Here is a 22,660-nt window from a genome sequence, read left to right on the forward strand (position 1 = left end):
TTCAGTGTAGGGTTAAGATTACATTTCTAGTGCTAATTATAGAAATCTGACAAACAGACTCGTTGGGCCAAAGTGCTATTTCTGTCTCTCGTGTTCAGAAGCGGGTAGACTCGTCATTATTAATTTCAAGAGCGAGGACATAAGGCCAGCCGATTGAAATTTGAGGTCATATTACCGTGACGAAGCGATAATTCTCTGTCCCTCACGTTTTCAGTAGTGTGAGGAGACCACGGTGTATTTTGTTGTTTTCCGCGTATTCCGGTTAAACCATTGCAAAAATAGCGCCGTAAATGGTTTGAACGGAAGACATTATTAGTAAAACTATTCCCTTGTTTAAGAGGATCCTACGTTATGCTTGAAAGTGTACAAAGTAGGATTAGCTTGCACGAGATGCTACAGCTAACAAAGGGAGAGGAACCATTTTGTTTTTGCTGTGTCACGTTGAAATTCCTCTGTCTTGGGCGACGGAAGTCCCGCCCTTTGTACTTCTGTTTTATTTCAGCTTTCTGCAATCAGTGACCCCTGGGGGTGAAGAAACGCCAGAATTTGTAAAAAATTATTATTTGTGACATCCAACATGTATCACGTTTATATCAAGTGGTTACTTATGATATCCAGCCAATCTCAACGGATTGGATATCGTCTCATTTCAGTTAACTAAGAGGTAAAATTGCCAGACTTACCTTTTTCAAATTGACATTTTAAATGATATCCAAAATGATTGGTTTCTACAAATGAGACAATTTTAACTTTTCCACATTAACCTTGATACAGCTACACTTTCAGGTTAATTAAAGTTTAATTCCCCAATAGCCTATACAAGTTTGATTTATCATTAACATTGATTAATCAGTAAAATTTGTTTTTGCTAAGCTTGGAAGTCCCACCTTCGCGGGAATCCCATGTGGCTTCGGCCTTAGGGATATATGAACCGGGTGGTGAATGTACCCTAACATTTAAACTACTGGTTACACTTATGATAACCCAGCCAATCTCAAATGATTGGATATCATGGTCTCATTCAATTTAATAAATTAAATTGTCAAACATACCTTTTCAGGTTCTTCCAATTAAATGAGAAATTTTAAACTTTCCCATATTAACCCAGACCAGGTATCCCAAACTGGGGTACACGCAATGCCGTCAGCCAAATAAAAATATGATTCACATTTAACAAAAAAAAATCTCTACACATTTTCAAAGTCCATTTATATCTTCCAATGGGGTCATACATTTGAGTGAGTTTGTCGCCTGAGTAGCCTCATTTCACTGCCAAAAAGAAAAATAAACCATCTAGTGTTCAGCGAAATAACTAACATCCAATCACATAAACCGTTACTATCTCAGGAGAATTCTACTAATGCTCATGTTGGTATCTGGACTGATGGCGCAAAAGCCATGAGAGGGAGAGATAGTGGAGTGGTAATGCGCGTGCAAGCAGTTGCTCCCGACGCCACTTGGGTACACTGCAGCATCCACCGAGAGGCTCTCGCTGCCAAGGGACAGCTTGAAAGACGTTTTGAACACTAACAAAGTTAACTATTTTCACTGTAAAGCAAGGCCCCTGAACTCTCGTGTATTTTCTGCATTATGCAATGATATGGGCAGCGACCATGTAACGCTTTTACAACATACAGAAGTGCGCTGGCTATCAAGGGGCAAAGTATTGACACGTTTTTTTATTTTTATTGAGAGACGACCTTAAAGTTTTCTTTACAGAACATCATTTTCAGAACGAGTTTCTCACACGACTGGCCTATCTGGGTGATGTTTTTTCTCGCCTGAATGATCTGAATCTAGGATTACAGGGACTCTCCGCAACTAAATTCAATGTGCGGGAGAAAATTGAGGCTATGATTAAGAAGATGGAGCTCTTCACTGTCTGCATTAAAAAGGACAACACAGAGGTCTTTCCATCATTGTATGATTTTTTGTGTGCAAATGAACTCAAGCTTACAGGCAATGTCAAATGTGATATAGTGAAGCACCTGAGTGAGCTGGGTGCGCAATTACGCAGGTACTTTCCCGAAACAGACGACACAAACAACTGGATTCATTATCTCTTTCATGCCCTGCCTAATGTCCACTTACCAATATTTGAACAAGAGAGCCTCATCGAAATTGCGACAAGAGGTTCTGTGAAAATTGTATTTAATCAAAAGCCACTGCCAGATTTCTGGATATGGCTGCGCTCAGAGTATCCTGCCTTGGCAAATCGCGTTGTTAAGACACTGATGCCCTTTGCAACCACGTACCTATGTGAGAGTGGATTCTCGGCCCTCACTAGCGTGACAACTAAATACAGGCACAGACTGTGTGGAAAATGATTTAAGACAGACTCTCTCCAATATAACCCAACAGTGCAGAGGTATGTGCATCCTTTCAAGCACACCCTTCTCATTAACCTGTGGTGAGTTCACAATTTTTGATTAACAAATTAGGTTTTATATGTAAGATGGCTAAATAAAGAACAAAATTATTGATTATTATTTGTGAGCCGGTCCTATAAGAGCTCTTTATCACTTCCCACGAGCCGGGTTGTGACAAAAACTCCCACTCATTCTTATGTTTAATAAATGTATCATATACTGTGTGTGGCAGGCTTACAATGATGGCAAAAACAATATTTGAGTGCGCTCTGACCCTGGTGCTAGATGGGGTACGCAGCTGGAGGTTGAATGTTTGAAGGGGTACGGGACTATAATAGTTTGGGAACCACTGGACTAGAGTAATGATGTGTATCATGAGCAATTGGTGCATATCAGTTGAGGTTATTCAGTAGCACTTGGAAGCGAAACATCGTTGCCAGCTATTCACATTGGAGAGTTACAATGTTGTCATCACTAGTCAGCCAACTACCTATAATAGGAAACAGCTGTATCAATAAGCCACGTATAATCACACGACTCGAGTCACGACCCCACAATAGTTCAAATTACAATAAACATAACATTTATTAACATTCAGTAGAACTGTAAAAAGACATATCATTTCAGCTTTGGGAAACAAGTGCTTTCATAAATGCATGAAGCGGGCCTCGTTTCACAGGAGCATTGTAAAATAAGCTTTCGCTCAATGAACCAGCCGTAACTTATTTTGTTTATTTACATATCGAATTTGATTGTCCAACATCAGTTATTATAGTTTGTTCATGTTGTGGCCACCTAGAGTGTCCTCTTTCCACTGCTGTAGTGCTGAATCACAACGGGAATGGGGAGTGGGACCGGCCGGCCCGGTCATGGCTAGAAGGGATCCAGCCAGAGAGGAAAAGGAAGAGGCAGGCCCAATTCGGCAAACAATCTGTCTCCCTCCAGCAGGTGGAGTTTTTGCTTGGAGGTCTATGAATGTCGAATTTGGTCAACAATAAAATAAAATAAAAAGGCTGGCTAATTTGCTACTTGAGGTTTATTGGATCTAATAAAAGTTTCATAATGCTTAAGTTGTTACGAGTGTACTGATATAAGTAGGACACGTGAAATCCCAGCAACTTTGAAAATAAAACTTTATATCGGAGTTGTCTCGAGATGGCTATTGATAGGAATGGATTTCTGAACTTTAAATGTTATTAATCATTAGTTGTAATAGAGACCTGAGGGGTGCCGTAGCCGAGGGGGTTAATGGTTATCTGTAGGAGGAAGGTATATGGTGGGTGCAACTAAGCTTGAAATGTACTGAGTGTAGGGAAAGCGATCACATGTGGCAGGCATTGATGAGGGGAAAGAGCCATGGATTCATGATGAAGCGGGTTGAGGACAGGTCAGGTCACGTTAAGGGAGAAGAAAAGTGTATTACCGTATCACTTAGTTTCCTGCCTAGCAATAAAGATACAATGTTTAGCGAGAAGGAGGAGACTCCACCCAAAGTGGGTTACATATACAACAACTATTCTAACCATGTCTTTGTCTAATGCAGTTGTATTGACCCTCTGGGAAAAATAAACCTGGTTTGAGCTTAGAATTAGAACCTAACACTACGCATATTCATTGCATGACGCTAGCGGAATAGCTTCTCTCTACATTGAATACAGGCAGTTGAAGTCAACCCTTATCAAATATTCAAAAAATAATTACAATAGTGAGATGTATCCACCAATCCAAAGAAAGGAAAGGTGGGAGCTAGACAGCCCTCTGTGCCGCTTTGTGGACAATGACTCCCATTGTTAGGGCGCAGAGACAAGTATATTGTCAGTGTGTGCATAATCTTTTATCCATCTTTTGTCAAACTAACATCAAAAGTTGCATTTTGCATTTTTTTGCTAACCCTAACCTAATTATCCTAACCTACTAGGAAAAGTCAAATTTGACAAAAGCTGGATCCCTTCTAACCATGACTGGCTAGACAGCTATGTAGACAGCCATGTTTTGTTATTTATTGGCCTAATTAAAATGTTCATGCCTAGGCTAAATTACATTAGAGGGACCAAGGTTGTATTTGAAAACAGCTGTGTTTTGTTATTTATTAACACATTTCATACATATAGTCTATAGGACAGGTCGTCCGCAAATTACATTATACAAATATTATATTTTGAAGTTGTTTTATTACCATGCAGGCGACTTATTCTAGGCTAAAAGTTTATTTCTTTTTTTAAATTATATTAATTTAAGATTTATAGCAGGGATGAAGACACAACAGGCAATGTTTTGCTTTTCAATAAAACCTGTCATGCTGGTATAAGAACATCGTTTTACTTTATTTTATTAGAACTTTACAGGCTAATTTCTATTCTGATAAGATAAATGACAATCTAAAATGTGATTTTGAGCAGTGGGTGGACGCCCTAATGCGGTACACACCCAACGCATTTGGTTGTCCGGTAAATTAAAATCTTGCCGGTCACGTTGTCCGGCGCCAGATTTTGCTAACGGAAACCCTGATGTGGATATCTTTGGTTTGTCACTTTGATATTGATAGGCTGGGCTAAGACGTTAAGTCAATGAGTCAAATATGTATATATTTTTTTTTTTACTGTGCTCTGAACAGAAATTATAAGTAATGTCATACAATGTGTGACACTGATCACCATCAATTGAGCTATTCACTTAACCAATACACTTGAAAACGGCACAAAAGCATTAAGCAATACTTTTTGTAATGATAGCCCCAGGTCTCCTAAATACGATGTATAATTGATAGTTCATATGACATATTTGTAAGGGAAATAATGTCAAGGTTAGACTTCATTTTTCCATTATTGTTATCATGAAATAGTCTACCATCCAAAAGATGGTCATGTTAAACTACAGACTATTTCCTGCTTTTATATAGGGCACTGTCATTAAAGCTCACTCTCTCTTTCTTCCCCATTTCAGTTCAATCCAAATAACCCCAAAATATGGGGAGTGACTGCCCCACTCCTTCAGCAGAAAAAAAGAATACTGCAGCCTGTGACGATACCACTGCACTGTTGGCCTATCGCTTTTGTGATAATCTCAGGAATAAAACCGTTCTAGGGGGCCTTACCTTCTGCAGTGCCTCCTGCTGCTCAGGGGTGAGAGGCGGCAGGCCGAGCTTTGAGGCGGTGCTCTGTCCATTCTCCATCATCAGAGCCTCGCCTCCCTGCAGGCACACAAGTGTAAGGTTATGATGACAGGGAGGAAACACCCAAATCAAATCCCTGCAAATCTCTACTCAGAAAAGACAAGACCAAGATGGTTGAACTAACATGTACAAACAAGCTAACTATGTATAGCCAACCCCTACCCCCAAACTCAAATATGATCCGAGACTCCAAGTAGAAGGCTCAATAATGAATGCAGTTAACTTACAAGTTCTAATTATATCCACTATCTCCTACTGTGCTGGGTTTGTAACAATAGAATGCAAATTAAGCCTTTTGCACCATTTAGCCTACATGACCTAGGTTTGAGAGACAAGTAGCCGTTTCTCAAATATGCAGGTACGATTGAGAAGATGCGCCTATTTTGAGCTTGCTCTGAAACAAACCGTGCTCATCATTACACTGTTGTGGTAAAATGACACACGGGAACAGTAACATATTTGATATACAAAAATATAGACAATTTAAATAAACCTGCACTGTGGTTTTCTAACGGTATAAATTCAGACTAAAATATTACACATTTTTGGGTCAGACATTTAGTGTAGTCTAAGAATAACAGGATTAAAGAAAACATGATGTTAACAAAATATAACAATGTCTTCCAAAAGAAGCGTGGCCACTTCTTTCAATATCCTATGTGGGGGACTGAGTGCCATCATAATTCTACAGTGAGAGCCATGAATTTGGGTCCCCCTATTGACGACTACACAGAAGAAAAACTACCTTGGCATTTATGAACTCCAGTGATGAACCAAAATGAGCAGTGAGACGATGCACACTCGACGTCCCAACTGACACTCAATATTCCAAAATTCAAAAGCCATTTGGGAGCATCGTCTCTCGCAACCTGCCTTGTGCATGACTCACTCGCTACGAAACACGGGCACTGGAGGAGACAGACGCATAATCTGACAGACAGTGAGCAAGTTGTAAAAACAAAAAGACATCTCTAATTCAGCGCAAAATATGTGCAAGTACAGCGCATTGGGAAAGTATTCAGACCCCTTGACTTTATCCACATTTTGTTAAGTTACAGCCTTATTCTAAAATTGATTAAATATTATTCCTTTTTTAATCAAATATAAAACACAATACCCCATAATGAATTGTCTACGGACAATTCCTTCGACCTCATGGCTTGGTTTTTGCTCTGACATGCACTGTCAACTGAAGGACCTTATATAGACAGGTGTGTGCCTTTCCAAATCATGTTCAAATAATTGAATTTAGCACAGGTGGACTCCAATCAAGTTGTTGAAACATCAAGGATGATCAAGAAATGTATTACAAATAAAAAACAGAAATATCTTATTTACATAACTATTCAGACCCTTTGCTATGAGACCCGAAATTGAGCTCAGGTGCATCCTGTTTCCATTCATTATCCTTGAGATGTTTCTACAACTTGATTGGAGTCCACCTGTGGTAAATTCAATTGATTGGACATGATTTGGAAAGGCACACACCTGTCGATATAAGGTCCCACAGTTGACAGTGCACGTCAGAGCAAAAACCAAGCCAAGTGGTCGAAGGAATTGTCCGTAGAGCTCATAGACAGGATTGTGTTGAGGCACAGATCTGAGGAAGGGTACCAAAACATTCCTGCAGCATTTAAAGTCCCCAAGAACACAGTGGCCTCCATCATTCTTAGAAGGAAGAAGTTTGGAACCACCAAGACTCTTCCTTGAGCTGGCTACCCGGCCAAACTGAGCAAATGGGGGAGAAGGGTCTTGGTCAGGGAGGTGACCAAGAACCCGATAGTCACTCTGACAGAGCTCCAGAAGTCGTCTATGGGGATGGGAGACCCTTCCAGAAGGAAAACCATCTCTGCAGCACTCCACCAATCAGAGTGGCCAGATGGAAGCCACTCCTTAGTAAAAGGCACATGAAAGCCCGCTTGAAGTTTGCCAAAAGGCACCTAAAGACTCTCAGACCATGAGAAACAAGGTTCTCTGGTCTGATGAAACCAAGAATATACTCTTGACGCCAAGCGTCACATTTGTAGGGAAGCTGGCACCATCCATACGGTGAAGCATGGTGGTGGCATCATCATGCTGTGGGGCTGTTTTTCAGTGGCAGGAACTGGGAGACTAGTCAGGATCGAGGGAAAGATGAACGGAGCAAAGTACAGAGAGATCCTTGATGAAAACCTGCTCCAGAGCGCTCAGGACCTCAGACTGGGGCGAAGGTTCACCTTCCAACAGGACAACGACCCTAAGCACACAGGCAACACAACGCAGGAGTGGCTTCGGGACAAGTCTCTGAATGTCCTTGAGTGGCCCAGCCAGAGCCCGGACTTGAACCCGATCGAACATCTCTGGAGAGATCTGAAAATAGCTGTGCAGCAATGCTCCCCATCCAACCTGACAGTGCTTGAGAGGATCTGCAGAGAAGAATTGGAAAAACCCTATTGTGTGTAGATTGATGAGGGGGAAAAAGTGATTTAATACATTTTAGAATAAGGCTGTAACATAAAATGTGGAAAAAGTCAAGGGGTCTGAACTTCCCGAATACACTATTTCGGTCGCCAGTGATTTCATCAGCTGATTTAATTTGCTGTAGCCTGCTTGCCGCTAGCTTGCTTCACTGACAAACACAGGGATGTAATGTTAGCTAGCTAGCTAAGGTTTGGGCACTGCACTGACAAAAAGCGCGTAGCTTATCACTTATTTACGACAGCAAGGCTCCACAGTCTGCCAACATTTTACTCATATGCGCCTAAATATTTAGCTGTGCGATCTGGAAGTTTTATTAAGAAGAACCATTGCGCCTAGAATTTTGGGTAATTCTATCTTTAATACTTCAAAAATGTTTCATTGTGCTACTATATTTCTTTGTGTGTGCCTACAACTTAGGCGCACACGTGCTCCTTGTGAAAAAGGTAATAGAGCCCTGGATAGTTTGACAGCTTGATGAAGTTGTAGTAGACATGTTCCCAGCAGTCAGTCCATACTTCAGCATGTTTCCAAAGCACCAATCACTACTTTGTAATATTGGGTCAGCTAAAACAATGGTTCCCAACCAGGCGTATTATGACCCCTTGGGGGTACCTGGCCTATCAACAGGGTGTACTTGAGAAGACTCATGAGACCATAGGTCTACTTGTAAAATGCACATGGAGTACATCCTGGGGGACTCAGGGCAGAGCAATTAATTTGGTGGTGCAGTAAACGAAAAAGGTTGAGAACCACTGAGTTAAAAGCACAGCATCAGACTCGATAAGGGCAGAGCAGGTTGTTCGCTTCTGTCGCTTGCCTTTCTCTGCCATTTTTCCAACTTAATGATTTACGGAGCGCTCTATAGCCGTGGCAAATAATTTATCATTTCTACCCTGCTCGAGTTACCCCAGTCAACTGCAAGTGCTGTTATTGTGAAGCAACAGAGGCTCAGCCGCGAAGTGGTAGGCCACACAAGCACACAGAACGGGAGCACCGGGTGCTAATGTGTGTAAAAATCGTCTGTCCTCGGTTGCAACGCTCACTACCAAGTTCCAAACTGCCTATGGAAGCAACGTCAGCACAAGAACTGTTTGTCGGGAGCTTCATGAAATGGGTTTCGACGGCCGAGCAGCCACACACAAGTCTAAGATCACCATGAACAATGCCAAGCGTCGGATGGACTCTGAAGCAGTGGAAACACGTTCTCTGTAGTGATGAATCACGCTTCACCATATGACAGTCCAACGGACAAATCTGGGTTTGGCAGATACCAGGATAACGCTACTTTCCCCAATCCATCGTGCCAACTGTAAAGTTTGGTGGAGAAGATATAATGGTCTGGGGCTGTTTTTCATGGTTCAGGCTAGGCCCCTTAGTTCCAGTGAAGAAAATCTTACACTACAGCATAAAGTGACATTCTAGACGATTCTGTGCTTCCAACATTGTGGCAACCGTTTGGGGAAGGCCCTTTCTTGTTTCAGCATGACAATGCCCCAGTGCACAAAGCAAGGTCCATACAGAAATGATATGTCCATATCGGTGTAGAAGAACTTGACTGGCCTGCACAGAGCTCTGACCTCAACTCCATCGAACACCTTTGGGATGAATTGGAAAACTGACTCTGAGCCAGGCCTAATTGCCCAACATCACTGCCTGACCTCACTAATACTCTTGTAGCTGAGTGGAAGAAAATCCCTGCAGCAATGTGCCAACATCTAGCCAAAAACCTTCCCAGAAGAGTGGAGGCTGTTACAGCAGCAAAGGGGGACCTGCTCCATACAGGCTTCCGACAGACAGTGGCAAGTCAAATTCAGGGACTTAAGTACTTTTTCAATATTAATTTAATAACCATCCATTTGTAATAGTTCCTATTATGTAATTGTTTCTAGTCGCCAACAGACAGCAGTATATCGCCATAACTTCAAGAAAAAAAAGAAAAAAAACGGACTTACTATTCATCACTACCTTACAAGTTCTCCTCAATAATACGTGTTTCACTCTTTATTTACTGCATACGTGAGCGGTAAGTCAGGACTGATGATGTTGACTGGTTTCCTTAAACGAACTGCAACTCAGTAAAATCTTTGAAATTGTTGCAGGTTGCGTTCATATTTTTGTTCCATGTACATAATATCAAATTGTCTTTATATTTAAATTGACTTCATACCGTATTTCACAAAATGTTTCATGCCTCTGGCTGTCCCAACACAATGACATAAAAAACAATTCTGACAGTTTAAACTTAGGTGACTAAAATGTGGTATTCTAACCCAGTTGAAGAGAAAAAAAACTGTGTTTGATAATGAATCATTCACTATTCCACTCGTTCGCAGAGGTTGGCGCAATTAGAACTCAGATCAAGAAGACTTCTGAGCATTGATCAAACGCTTGGAATGCAATAATAAGTGGGTAAACAATAATTAACTAAATAAAACGGTGCGTAAACAGCGTTTAAGTGTGTTTACCCTCCAATACCTCCCTGGTAGGGTCTGGCAAAACCCATTCATAAACATCAATATCCTGCTAGGACGGACACACACACACACACACACACACACACACACACACACACACACACACACACACACACACACACACACACATATATATATTTTTCTTTAAATAATTTTTTTGAGGCCTAAAGGGGCCCTAAAATTCCAAATAGAATAGCTAAAGTATCCATAGTATGACCACCATAAAACAATTCCATGTTTGCTTAGCAAAACACCTCCCTCCCCCAACATCTTAACCTTAGCGTTCAGAAAGTTGCAGTTTTTAACACCCGTAAGTTCCATTTCCTGTAATCAACAACTAAAAAAATACCCTTTAAGGTTGTGTTGCCTGGCTTTAAATAATAACAAATGAAAAAAAATAATAATAATTATACAGAACCAGTCAAAACTTTGTACACACCTTCTCATTCAAGGGTTTTTCTTTATTTTTTAATATTTTCTGCATTTTAGAATAATAGTGAAGATATCAAAATGATGAAATAACATATGGAATCATGTAGTAACCCAAAAAATTGTTAAACAAATCAAAAAATATTTTAGATTCTTCAAAGTAGCCACCCTTTGCCTTGATGACAGCTTTGCACACTTGGCATGCTCTCAACCAGCTTCACCTGCAATATTTTTCCAACAGTCTTGAAGGAGTTCCCATATATGCTGAGGTCATTTTCCTATTGTAAAACAAATGATAGTCCCACTAAGCGCAAACCAGATGGGACGGCGTATCGCTGCAGAATGCTGTGGTAGCCATGCTGGTTAAGTGTGCCTTGAATTCTAAATAAATCCGACAGCGTCACCAGCAAAGCACCCCCACACTATCACGGTGGGAACCACATATGCAGAGATCATCCAATCACCTACTCTGCGTCTCACAAAGAAGGCAGTTGGAACCAAAAATCGCAAATTTGGACTCATCAGATCAAAGGACAGATTTCGACCGGTTTAATGTCCATTGCTCGTGTTTCCTGGCCCATGCAAGTCCCTTCTTATTATTGGTGTCCTTTAGTATTGGTTTCTTTGTAGCAATTCGACCATGAAGGCCTGATTCACGCAGTCTCCTCTGAATAGTTGATGTGAGATGTGTCTGTTACTTGAACTCTGTGAAGCATTTATTTGGGCTGCAATTTCTGAGGCTGGTAAATCTAATGAACATATACTCTGCAGCAGACGTAACTCTGGGCCTTCCTTTCTTGTGGTGGTCCTCATGAGAGCCAGTTTCATCATAGCTCTTGTTGGTTTTTGCAACTGCAGTTGTATAAACTTTCAAAGTTCTTGAAATGTTCCGCATTGACTGACCTTCATGCCTTAAAGTAATGATGGACTATAATTTCTCTTTGCTTATTTGAGCTGTTATTGCCATAATATGGACTTGGGCCTTTTACCAAATAGGGCTGTCTTCAGTATACCACCCCTACCATGTGACAACACAACTGATTGGTTCAAACACATTAAGAAATAAATTCCACAAATTAACTTTCAACAAGGCACACCTGTTAATTTAAATGCATTCCAGGTGACTACCTCATGAAGCTGGTTGAGAGAATGCCAAGTGTGTGCCAAGCTGTCATCGAGGCAAAGGGTGGCTACTTTGAAGAATCTCAAATATAAAATATATTTTTTATTTGTTTAACCTGTTAGGGCTAGGGGGCAGTATTGACACGGCTGGATAAAAAACGTACCCGATTTAATCTGGTTACTACTCCTGCCCAGTAACTAGAATATGCATATAATTATTGGCTTTGGATAGAAATCACCCTAAAGTTTCTAAAACTGTTTGAATGGTGTCTGTGATTATAACAACTCAAATGGCAGGTCAAAACCTGAGAAGATTCTGTACAGGAAGTACCCTGTCTGACCATTTATTGGCCTTCTTTCCCATCTCTATCCAAAACAAAGGATCTCTGCTGTTACGTGACACTTCCTACGGCTCACATGGTCTCTCAGAAGGCGGCAAAAAGCTGAATCGTGGCTTTGCAGGCTCTGGCTGAAAAAAAGTAGCACGTTTGGGTAGTGGCTGGTTACAGTACTGTGAGACTCAGGCGCGTGCCCGCGTCGACCGAATGCTTTGTTTTCTTTCCTCTGTTTACCTAAACGCAGATTCCCGGTCGGAATATTATCGCTTTTTTACGAGAAAAATTGCATAAAAAATGATTTTAAACAGCGGTTGACATGCTTCGAAGTACGGTAATGGAATATTTAGACATTTTTTGTCACGAATTGCGCCATGCTCGTAACCCTGATTTACCATTTCGGATAGCGTCTGGAACGCACGAACAAAACGCCGCTATTTGGATATAACGATGGATTATTTTGGACCAAACCAACATTTGTTATTGAAGTAGCAGTCCTGGGAGTGCATTCTGACGAAGACAACAAAGGTAATCAAACTTTTGTAATAGTAAATCGGAGTTTGGTCAGGGCTAAACTTGGTCGGTGTCTAAATGGCTAGCCGTGATGGCTGGGCTATCTACTGAGAATATTGCAAAATGTGCATTCACCAAAAAGCTATTTTAAAATCGGACACCTCGATTGCACAAAGGAGTTCTGTATCTATAATTCTTAAAATAATTGTTATGTTTTTTGTGAACGTTTATCGTGAGTAATTTAGTAAATTGTTAGTAAATTCCCCGGAAGTTTGCGGGGGGTATGCTAGTTCTGAACGTCACATGCTAATGTAAAAAGCTGGTTTTTGATATAAATATGAACTTGATTGAACAAAACATGTATGTATTGTATAACATAATGTCCTAGGTGTGTCATCTGATGAAGATCCGCAAAAGTTAGTGCTGCATTTAGCTGTCTTCTGGGTTTTTGTGACATTATATGCTAGCTTGAAAAATGGGTGTCTGATTATTTCTGGCTGGGTACTCTGCTGACATAATCTAATGTTTTGCTTTCGTTGTAAAGCCTTTTTGAAATCGGACAGTGTGGTTAGATTAACGAGAGTCTTGTCTTTAAAATGCTGTAAAATAGTCATATGTTTGAGAAATTGAAGTAATAGCATTTCTAAGGTATTTGAAAATCGCGCCACGGGATTCAACTGGCTGTTGCGTAGGTGGGACGAATTCGTCCCGCCTAGCCCAGAGAGGTTAACACATTTTTTGGGTTACTACATGATTCCACATGTGTTATTTCATAGTGTTGATGTCTTCACTATTATTCTACAATGTAGATAACAGTACAAATAAAGAATGGGTAGGTGTGTCCAAACTTTTGACTGGTAATGTATATATATATATATATATATATATATATATAGTGGCGCAGCCCGTCCACAAGGTGGAGCAGAGTTAAGGGTTAGTCGAATTGACAAGAAAGGTTACTGAAGTGTGACTTTGTCCTCCTGTTTCTTGGCCAGTTATATGGTTTTGTTCACATGCTAGGTTGTTTTTCAATGTTAGTTTGAGATTGATGCAATTGTCTGCTGCTAGGAAGACAACGCAATACGAGATTATTTTAATCACAGACAAGTGAGTGCCCAAGTTACCACCGTAATGACCCTACCCTTAAAGGGCCAGCTGAACATTTTTGTCACACCTATTGATTTGCTTGATTGCGCATGAATCACTCCCAAAAACCTTTATTCATGAACTCTGTCATTGTTCTCCTAGTTGTATTTGTGTGCTCATTTCTACTTAGGAGCACATCATGTCCTCCTTGTAAAAAATGGAAGCGCAGACAGAGCTCTGAACTATAAAAATAAATACGCCGTATCACTCAGCATTTTGTGGCAGGCCAGGCACTTTGTTGATTCCTGATGTTCAGTTGTAGAACTTATTCCGTTTTTATTATTGGATCTAAACGAGTTATTTTAACATACATTGGTTAAAAGACGCAGGTCACAAATTAAACAATATACCCCACTACTTCTTATTAGTAATACATTTATTGTTTTTGAAGAATTTGAAAGGATGCTCATGTTTTTTTGTGATTTTTGGTTTAATTATGGAGCAAATAATATTTGGCTGGTAAAAAGTGACTGGTAGATTTTTTTAATCTACCTGCCACAGTGGCTGGTGGACCAAAAAGTTATTTTCCCGGCCCTGGGTGTCACCATGGAAGGCAAAAACTCGATCCAAATGGTGACTTTATACAGCTTGTTTAAAGGCTGTAGTAGAAAACTAATTATTAATCAACAACATCATAGTTTCTCCACAATACTAACCTAATTGACTGTGAAAAGGAGTTGCCAGTACATAATTAAAATATTCCAAAACATGCATCCTGTTTGCAACAAGGCACAGGAGTAATACTGCAAAAAACTTGGCAACGCAATTAACTTTTTGTCCTGAATACAAAGTGTTTTGTTTGGGGCAAATCCAATACAACACATTACGGAGTACCACTACCCATATTTTAATGCACATTGATGGCTGCATTCTGTTATGGGTATGCTTGTAATCGTTAAATACTAGGGAGTTTTTGAAGGTAAAAAGAAACGGAATGGAGCTAAGCACAGGCAAAGTCCTAGAGGAAAACCTGGGAGACAAATGTACCTTTCAGCAAGACAAAAAACGAAAACACAATGCCAAATCAACACTGGAGTTGCTTAACAAGAAGACAGTGAATGTTCCTGAGTGGCAGAGTTAAAGTTTTTACTTAACTCTACTTGAAAGTCAAGGGCAAGACCTGAAAATGGTTGTCTATCAATGATCAAGAACCAATTTGACAGAGCTTAAAGATTTTGAAATAGAATAATGGGCAAATGTTGCAAAATCTAGGTGTGGAAAGCGCTTAAGAGACTTACCCAGAAAGACTCACAGCTATAATTGCTGCCAAAGGTGCTTCTAGACAGTATTGACTCAGGGATGTGAATACTTATGTAAATGATACATTTCTGTATTTAATACTAAAAACATGTTTTCACTTTGTCATTATGGGGTATTGCATGCAGATGGGTGAGAAAAAAAAAGTTATCATTTTCAATTCAGGCTGTAACAAAATGTGGAATAAATCAAGGGGTATGAATACTTTCTGAATGCACTTTATCTTACGCTACTTTCCATGAGGTGGACAGTATGTGTTACTACATTACGCATGCTGACATCTTGAACATATCGAATTGGGGGGAATTACACATCCTTTTAACCTCAGATCGGTGATGTTAGTATAAAAGTTTATGGTCAACACAATGACAAGATCAGCTGCTAAAAACAGAAAATGTCTTTGGTTTTGTACTGTTGATTTTGTCACACACACTGGGGAACGCAGCAATCATTTTCTTTCTCAAAATGGCACAGATAATTCTGGGCGGTCTCTCTATAAAAGTCACTGACCACACACCAATACATGGATTTTAGAGTCAAACTAACACTCAAGTAACAGCCAACCCTTGTCAGTGTTAATATCCTATGCCAGGTCATGATTCGTTGAAGTCCAAAAATTGAAAAAGTGGTTTGTTTCCATTTCCTTATTGGCAGCTTCCCGAAATCAACATCCAACATTCCAAAATATAGATCGCAGCCTTCTACAAATCCTCATCTAACCAACCATATATAGATTATTCCAAGTTTCCGTGCTGTCTCTGTATAATGTTTGTTTAAACAGCGCTTACAACTAAGGTAACCACATTTAAAATACCAAAATACAGGACAACGGGATGATTTTGCAGGACAGTGTAGCTTTCATGAATAAAACATTTTGGCAGCACCAACATGATAACCTTTCCGTATCGGTAACCCCCTTGAAACAAAATGCAACAATCCAAAATGTAGCTGGCGGTCTACAAGTCCTAAACCAACGATCGATATATATATATATATATATATATATATATATATATAGATATATAGATATATAGATATATAGATATATATATATTATTCCCAGATCGCCTGTGGTTTTTCAGTAATGTAACTTTGAACAGGACGTGCAACCTGACTTCCCCCCCCCTCTTGTTCTATTGATTTCAACATATCGATATGTGTGATTTAGGGCTGGGCGGTATACTGTATTTTATGATATACCAGTATTGATGCAGGGACCAGTTTGGGTTTTTACTTTACCTTCTATACCGGGATTTGAATGTTTGGTTTGTTAAATGTGATACGCCATGTGTAATGTACATTTTTATAGTTTACTTCCCTACTTGAGTCATCTCTCTCCGCGCCACTTTCCACACAGACCTAGCCACGCCCCGTAAATCAAGGAGCACATTTGATGTTCCTCAACCACGACACACTTGCGTTCAGTCTGTATGGTCAATGCAGCACATGCAACAATGTTGATGACAACAACGCTGTTTTCACTTTGCTTCTTAATATAAATCCACTAGCGTCCTATAATTACACTATTGGTTTGTTTCTTACATTAGCAAAACAGCTAGTTTGTCTTTTCTTAGCAAGTTGCCCTAAATCTTGTGAGACGATAATTGTTAGCCGCTAATGCTAAAAGCTAGCTAATAAATGTACTGAGTAATAGAAAATGTAGCTAGCTAATACAGCCTGATAATACTAATGATGGTGTAGACCTAAATCAGCATGTTGTTTGTGCAACAGTATCTTCTAAATCCAAGAGAAATATGCAAAGCAAGAATATGTTAGCTACATGAAGTAGCTAAGAGAAAACATGCAATGTAGCCAAAAGCTTACAAGGTCCCCTAGGAAACACTTATCAACACTTTAGTTCCTACCCTGTCACAATAACTCCTCCCTGGCATTTTAATTCGTTGTCATCTCAAACACTGTATTCTAACTATATAATTAGAATAGTCATTCTATTTCCATGATTCCAACAGTTTTGCTGTAATTCGCAAGTCAAATCGCAATTGCAACATTTGGTTAAAAACAAGTCCTACATTATTTGCCCATATCGTGCAGCCCTAAGTGGCAGTGTGGAAATGATCTCAATTGAGCAGTGATGTAAAGTAATTAAGTAAATATACTTTTTTTAAAAATTGTATCTGTACTTGACTATTTTTGACAACTTTTACTTATACTTTTACTGATACCTGAAAGTACTCGTTACATTTTGAATGCTTAGCAGGACAAGAAAATTATCAAATTCACACACACTTGTCAAGAGAACATCCCGGGTCGTCTACTGCCTCTGATCTGGAGGACTCACTACACACAAATGCCTTGTTTGTAAATTGTCTTGAGTGTTGGAGTGTGCCCCTGGCTATCCGTAAAAAAAAAAATACTAAATAAGAAAATGGTGCCATCTGGTTTGCTTAATATAAGGATTTTGAAATTATTTATACTTACATTTAAATTTACTTTTGATACTTAAGTATATTTAAAACCAAATACTTTTAGACTTTTACTCAAGTAGTATTTTACTGGGTGACTTTCACTTTTACTTGGGTAATTTTCTATTAACATCTTTACTTTTACTCAAGTTTAACATGAAATGCATAAATGATAAAAGTGCTGAAATTTGTTTTGGTTGAATTGAACAGTATAAACCAATCAGAATGGAGAAAGACCCATTGAAATCACTTAGAATGTGTGTGTTGCCACCCTAGGATCACTCACTACTCATAAAGCAAATGTAGAACTTTTATTATTCAAAAACTAAAAATACCATCAAATACCGTCACACAGTCCAATTGTTTTTAATAACGTGATATAATATTTTGGCCATATATTGCCCAGCCCTAGTGTCTAGTGTGATTGAAAATAAGTGTTGAATTTCTCTTTCCGTTTTGGCAACCCCAAAATTAAAATGCATCACTCCAAAATGTAGCTGACTGTCTTCTGCAGGTTGTCCTCTAACCAGTGATGTAAAAAATATCCAGTTAATGTTTTTTTTTTAAACTCATACAACCTGATTTCTCCCCTAATCGATATCAGTGATTTATTGCCACTTGTCAAATCCACAGGGTTTTTGGTATGTGTGAAGTTAATAAGGTGCTCGTTTAAAAAAAATACAAGTAATATGATTACTATTGCTACACATGTGTAGATGGCACATTTTAAGTTTTCAATATATGGGAAACTGTTTCTGCATATTGGTTATTGATTGACACATTAAAACTGCAATTTGACATTGGGCTATTAATCATAATGTCTTGTCAACAGGAATATAAATTTCACTTCCAACATTAATTTCAAATGGTATTGTACCTAATTATGTAAAAACAGCTAAATGAGTCCAAAAACTTGGTTTGATTGATTTTTGATGATATACCAGATATCACCAAAAAGAGTTTGCCCTACGAGTAGCTAGGACAACATATTTTCACAATTTCACTCATATCATTGAAATCAATCAATCCTAGCACATTTTGCAGCTCATTCGGTAGTTTTTACCTAATAATGTAAAATCCTGTATAAAATGTAAGTACCATTTATATTTATATTCCTAAAACATACACTGATGATGATACTGTTGCTGCTTCCTGACTTTTTGATTTATGGCCGAGTGTCAAAACACCAGTTTTAGATGTCCAAATTCATAATCAATATGATGAAATAAGTTGTGATATTTTGAAGACCAATACATAAACGTTACTCCCAACGAATGTTTCACACTAAATTAGTACCTTCTAAACTGCACACACACCATTATTTACCAAGCGTTATTGATTAGCTTGTTCTACTGAAGGGCCTAAACTTAACACCCGCAACCAGCCAAATGTAGGTAGATTTTGGCAGTGGCGGGTAAGATGTCCCTTTCACCGGCCACGTTGGCAGATGTTCAGGGCACCATTTCACTCACATTTGTGAATGAAAATCGTCAAGTATGACCCCACATTTATAGTCAAATAAATGCTGCAGTTTTCAAAGTATTTCTGCCGTTCTGTTTCATAGCTGGTAAATTAATTGCACAAAGTCAGAACGATGAATCCTATATAGCCTATTCCACCTCACGCTGCAACACTGCCTGGCTGGGGGCTGTGTGCATGTAAAGAGCTGAGCGAAAGTTTCATTTTTAGAAGCGCAGCGCACAGGTATAAAAGTTGGTCTAATTTACTTGAAAAGAAAGTGTACTGAAGTGAGACTTTGTCCTTTGTTTCTTGGCTATTTACATTATTTGGTTCACAAGCAAGATCGTTTTTCTATGTTTGAGTTTCAACTGCTCGCAAAGAGAAGACAACGCAGACTCAATCTCACAGGCACAAACATGACGAGTCGCGTTACCACAAAAACATTGCACCCTTAAAGGGGAAGGCAAATTTGTCTCATATCTGTGGTGGAACAAGCTCCCTCACGACGCCAGGACAGCTGAGTCAATCACCACCTTCCGGAGACACCTGAAACCCCACCTCTTTAAGGAATACCTAGGATAGGATAAAGTAATCCTTCTAACCCCCCCTAAAGATTTAGATGCACTATTGTAAAGTGGTTGTTCCACTGGATATCATAAGGTGAATCCACCAATTTGTAAGTCGCTCTGGATAACAGCGTCTGCTAAATAACTTAAATGTAAATGTAAATATTTTGGTTAAAAGACTCAGGTCACAAAAAATGCAATTAAACAATATGCCACATTACTTCTTACTAGTTAATACATGTATTGTTTTAGAAACATTACAAAGCATGCTCATCTTTTATTGTTGGTGTAATTTGAGCAGTGAAAATATATATTTTGGCTGGTAAAAAATCTGAGTGATTGGTAGATTTTAAAATCTACCTGCCAGTGACTGGTGGACCAAAAAGTTAATTTGCCCTGTTCTACTGTAATCAATAGCGCGTGCAAATGAATCACTCTCATTGATATTGAAATCAATGGAACTGGGACAATAACCGCAGCGACGTGTACTGTTTGCACTCTTCTAACACAGCGTTTCCCAAACGCGACCCTGGGCCCACCCTGGGAGCACTACACAGCTGGTTTAAAGGACCTACTCATCATCAAGCTGATCATTTCAAATCAGCTGTGTAGTGCTAGAGGGGAAAAAAACATCTGGCGGGGAGAGGTGCCCAGGACCAAGTTTGGGAAGCTATGTTCTAACAGACAAACCTCAATGAACTTGGACACACTACATGCGTGTTGATAAACGACAACCTGTTGTAGCCATTTATCAACGTATATCTCCGTGAGAAAATTATGACCAATACGGAAAAGGAAACCGTTTTCACAGGATAATTTCAACCAATCACCACCTTACACCAGTTTCTAAATAGCGACCGCGGTTGGATTTCCTTTGAATGATAGTTTAACCCTCAAATCCATGAATTCATGAGGCCAGAGAGTTACGGGAGGAGCTACCGATTTTTTTTCCTAGCCACGGTGGTCTGAAAATGACAGCTACGTTAAGTCCCACTACAGACTGGCGCGTATGACAAAAACACTGGTACTAAACCAAAGTTATTGATCCGTTTTAAGCAATGGAATGTTGAGCTCGCTATGACTATAAACTTGATACTAACATCACCAATCGGAAGTAAAAATGTGTATTTCCTGTTCTTGTGTGTTGATAGTCTAATGTAGTAACACTTCCTGTCCACCATAGGGACATTAGCGTAATATGATGAAATATGTCAAAGTAATTCAATACATCTTTCTTCCTACTTTAACCAGGAGAAAGGCTCCTAAACACTATTTAAGCAGGCACTCTCTATTAGAGCGTCAACAGCCAGGGTATGTGTGTAGCAGGCTGAACGTTCGACCTCCCTAGCTATGACAGACCGTCGTCAGGCTTGGCTACCTGACTAACGTTATTTGACTAGTTAGGTAGCTAGTTAACTACATCCAGCCGACTTGGATAGCTAGCTAGTTGGCGCCTACCCAGTTTCGCGAGGGACTCTACTACTAGTAACTATCTGACGTTAGTTAACTACTATTATCGAAAGGTGCAAGTTCGTTGGTTAGTACCTAGCGAACGTTAGCTTCATAGTTAGCTAGGTCTTTAAATCCCGCTCTTTGCTATCTAGCTAACTAACGGTACTCAGTTCACATTTACTCAATAATAACGTTAGCAAGCTAACCAGCGGCTAGGTTTGTAGTGCCAGTAATGGCTATGCTGACTAACGAGCCAGTGTCAGGCTGGGTTAGCAAGCTAACTAGCTAGCCATCTAACGTTAGCCAACTGAATAAGGGAACAGGATGAGTGCAGGACAAGCTTGTACTGTACGCATTCAACGATGAGCTGTGCAAAATATGGTCAATAATCCCTTTTAACCATCAGAGTTTGACCATTGGTGTAAAATATAATCGAAAAACAATGCTATTCGATTTATTTACCGCAGAAACAGCCACCGCCATGAAGCACACCTTTCAGCACAGGGCGACGCCAATGAGGACTTCTTCTTCTATTATGTTTATTGGCTCCTGGCAACCAACTTCAAAGGTGCATTACCGCCGCCTACTGGACTCTAGGGATCAGGGGCCGGTTGCATCAGCTACGTGTACCCTAACCCTAACCCTCATGCTCCCATCCGGAACATGTATTTATTGTATTTCTTTTTTTTATCTTTATTTAACAAGGCAAGTCAGTTAAAAAACAAATTCTTGTTTACAATGACAGCCTACCAAAAGGCCTCCTTTTGGGATGGGGTTGGGAATAAAATATATATATATATTGGACAAAACACACATTATTTTATTTATTTTTAATGAGGGCTCCTGTGGGGACGGGGGCTGTGATTACATTTTTTTAATATTAAATAAAATATAGGACAAACAAACATCATGAAAAGAGAGACAACACAACACTACATAAAGAGAGACCGAAGACAACAACACATCATGGCAGCAACACATGACAACAACACAACATGGTAGCAGCACATAACATGGTAAAAAAATTATTGGGCACAGACAACAGCACAAAGGGCAAGAAGATAGAGAAAACAATACATCATGTGAAGCAGCCACAAGTGTCATTAAGAATGTCCATGATTGAGTCTTTGAATGAAGAGATGGAGATAAAACTGTCCAATTTGAGTGTTTGTTGCAGCTCGTTCCAGTGTCTACCTGAAGCGAACTGAAAAGAAGAGCGACCCAGGGATGTGTGTGCTTTTGGGACCTTTAACAGAATGTGACTGGCAGAACTGGTGTTGTATGTGGAAGATGAGGGTTGCAGTAGGTATCTCAGATAGTGGGGAGTGAGGCCTAAGAGGGTTTTATAAATAAGCATCAACCAGTTGGTCTTGCGACGGGTATACAGAGATGACCAGTTTACAGAGGAGTATAGAGTGCAGTGATGTGTCTTGTATGGAGCAAGGGTGGCAGATCTGATGGCCGAATGGTCAAGAACACCT

At 39.6% G+C, this 22,660-nt stretch overlaps 1 protein-coding gene across 1 annotated transcript in view; it reads right to left on the reverse strand.

The window, feature by feature from the left end:
* puf60a (poly-U binding splicing factor a) overlaps positions 1-21,756 on the reverse strand; it is a 116,279-nt gene extending 94,523 nt beyond the window's left edge. Inside the window, exons 1-2 of the mRNA XM_045693787.2 lie at positions 21,642-21,756; positions 5,464-5,559 (exon numbers count right to left, since the gene is read on the reverse strand). Of these exons, the coding sequence (XP_045549743.1) occupies positions 5,464-5,559; positions 21,642-21,662 (117 nt within the window). The 5' untranslated portion in view covers positions 21,663-21,756. The remainder of the gene's footprint in view (positions 1-5,463; positions 5,560-21,641) is intronic.
* Between the last annotated feature and the right edge of the window lie 904 nt (positions 21,757-22,660).

This window comes from Salmo salar, chromosome 14 (assembly GCF_965601325.2).
Source record: "Salmo salar chromosome 14, fSalSal1, whole genome shotgun sequence".
In the NCBI taxonomy this organism is placed as follows: Eukaryota; Metazoa; Chordata; class Actinopteri; order Salmoniformes; family Salmonidae; genus Salmo; species Salmo salar.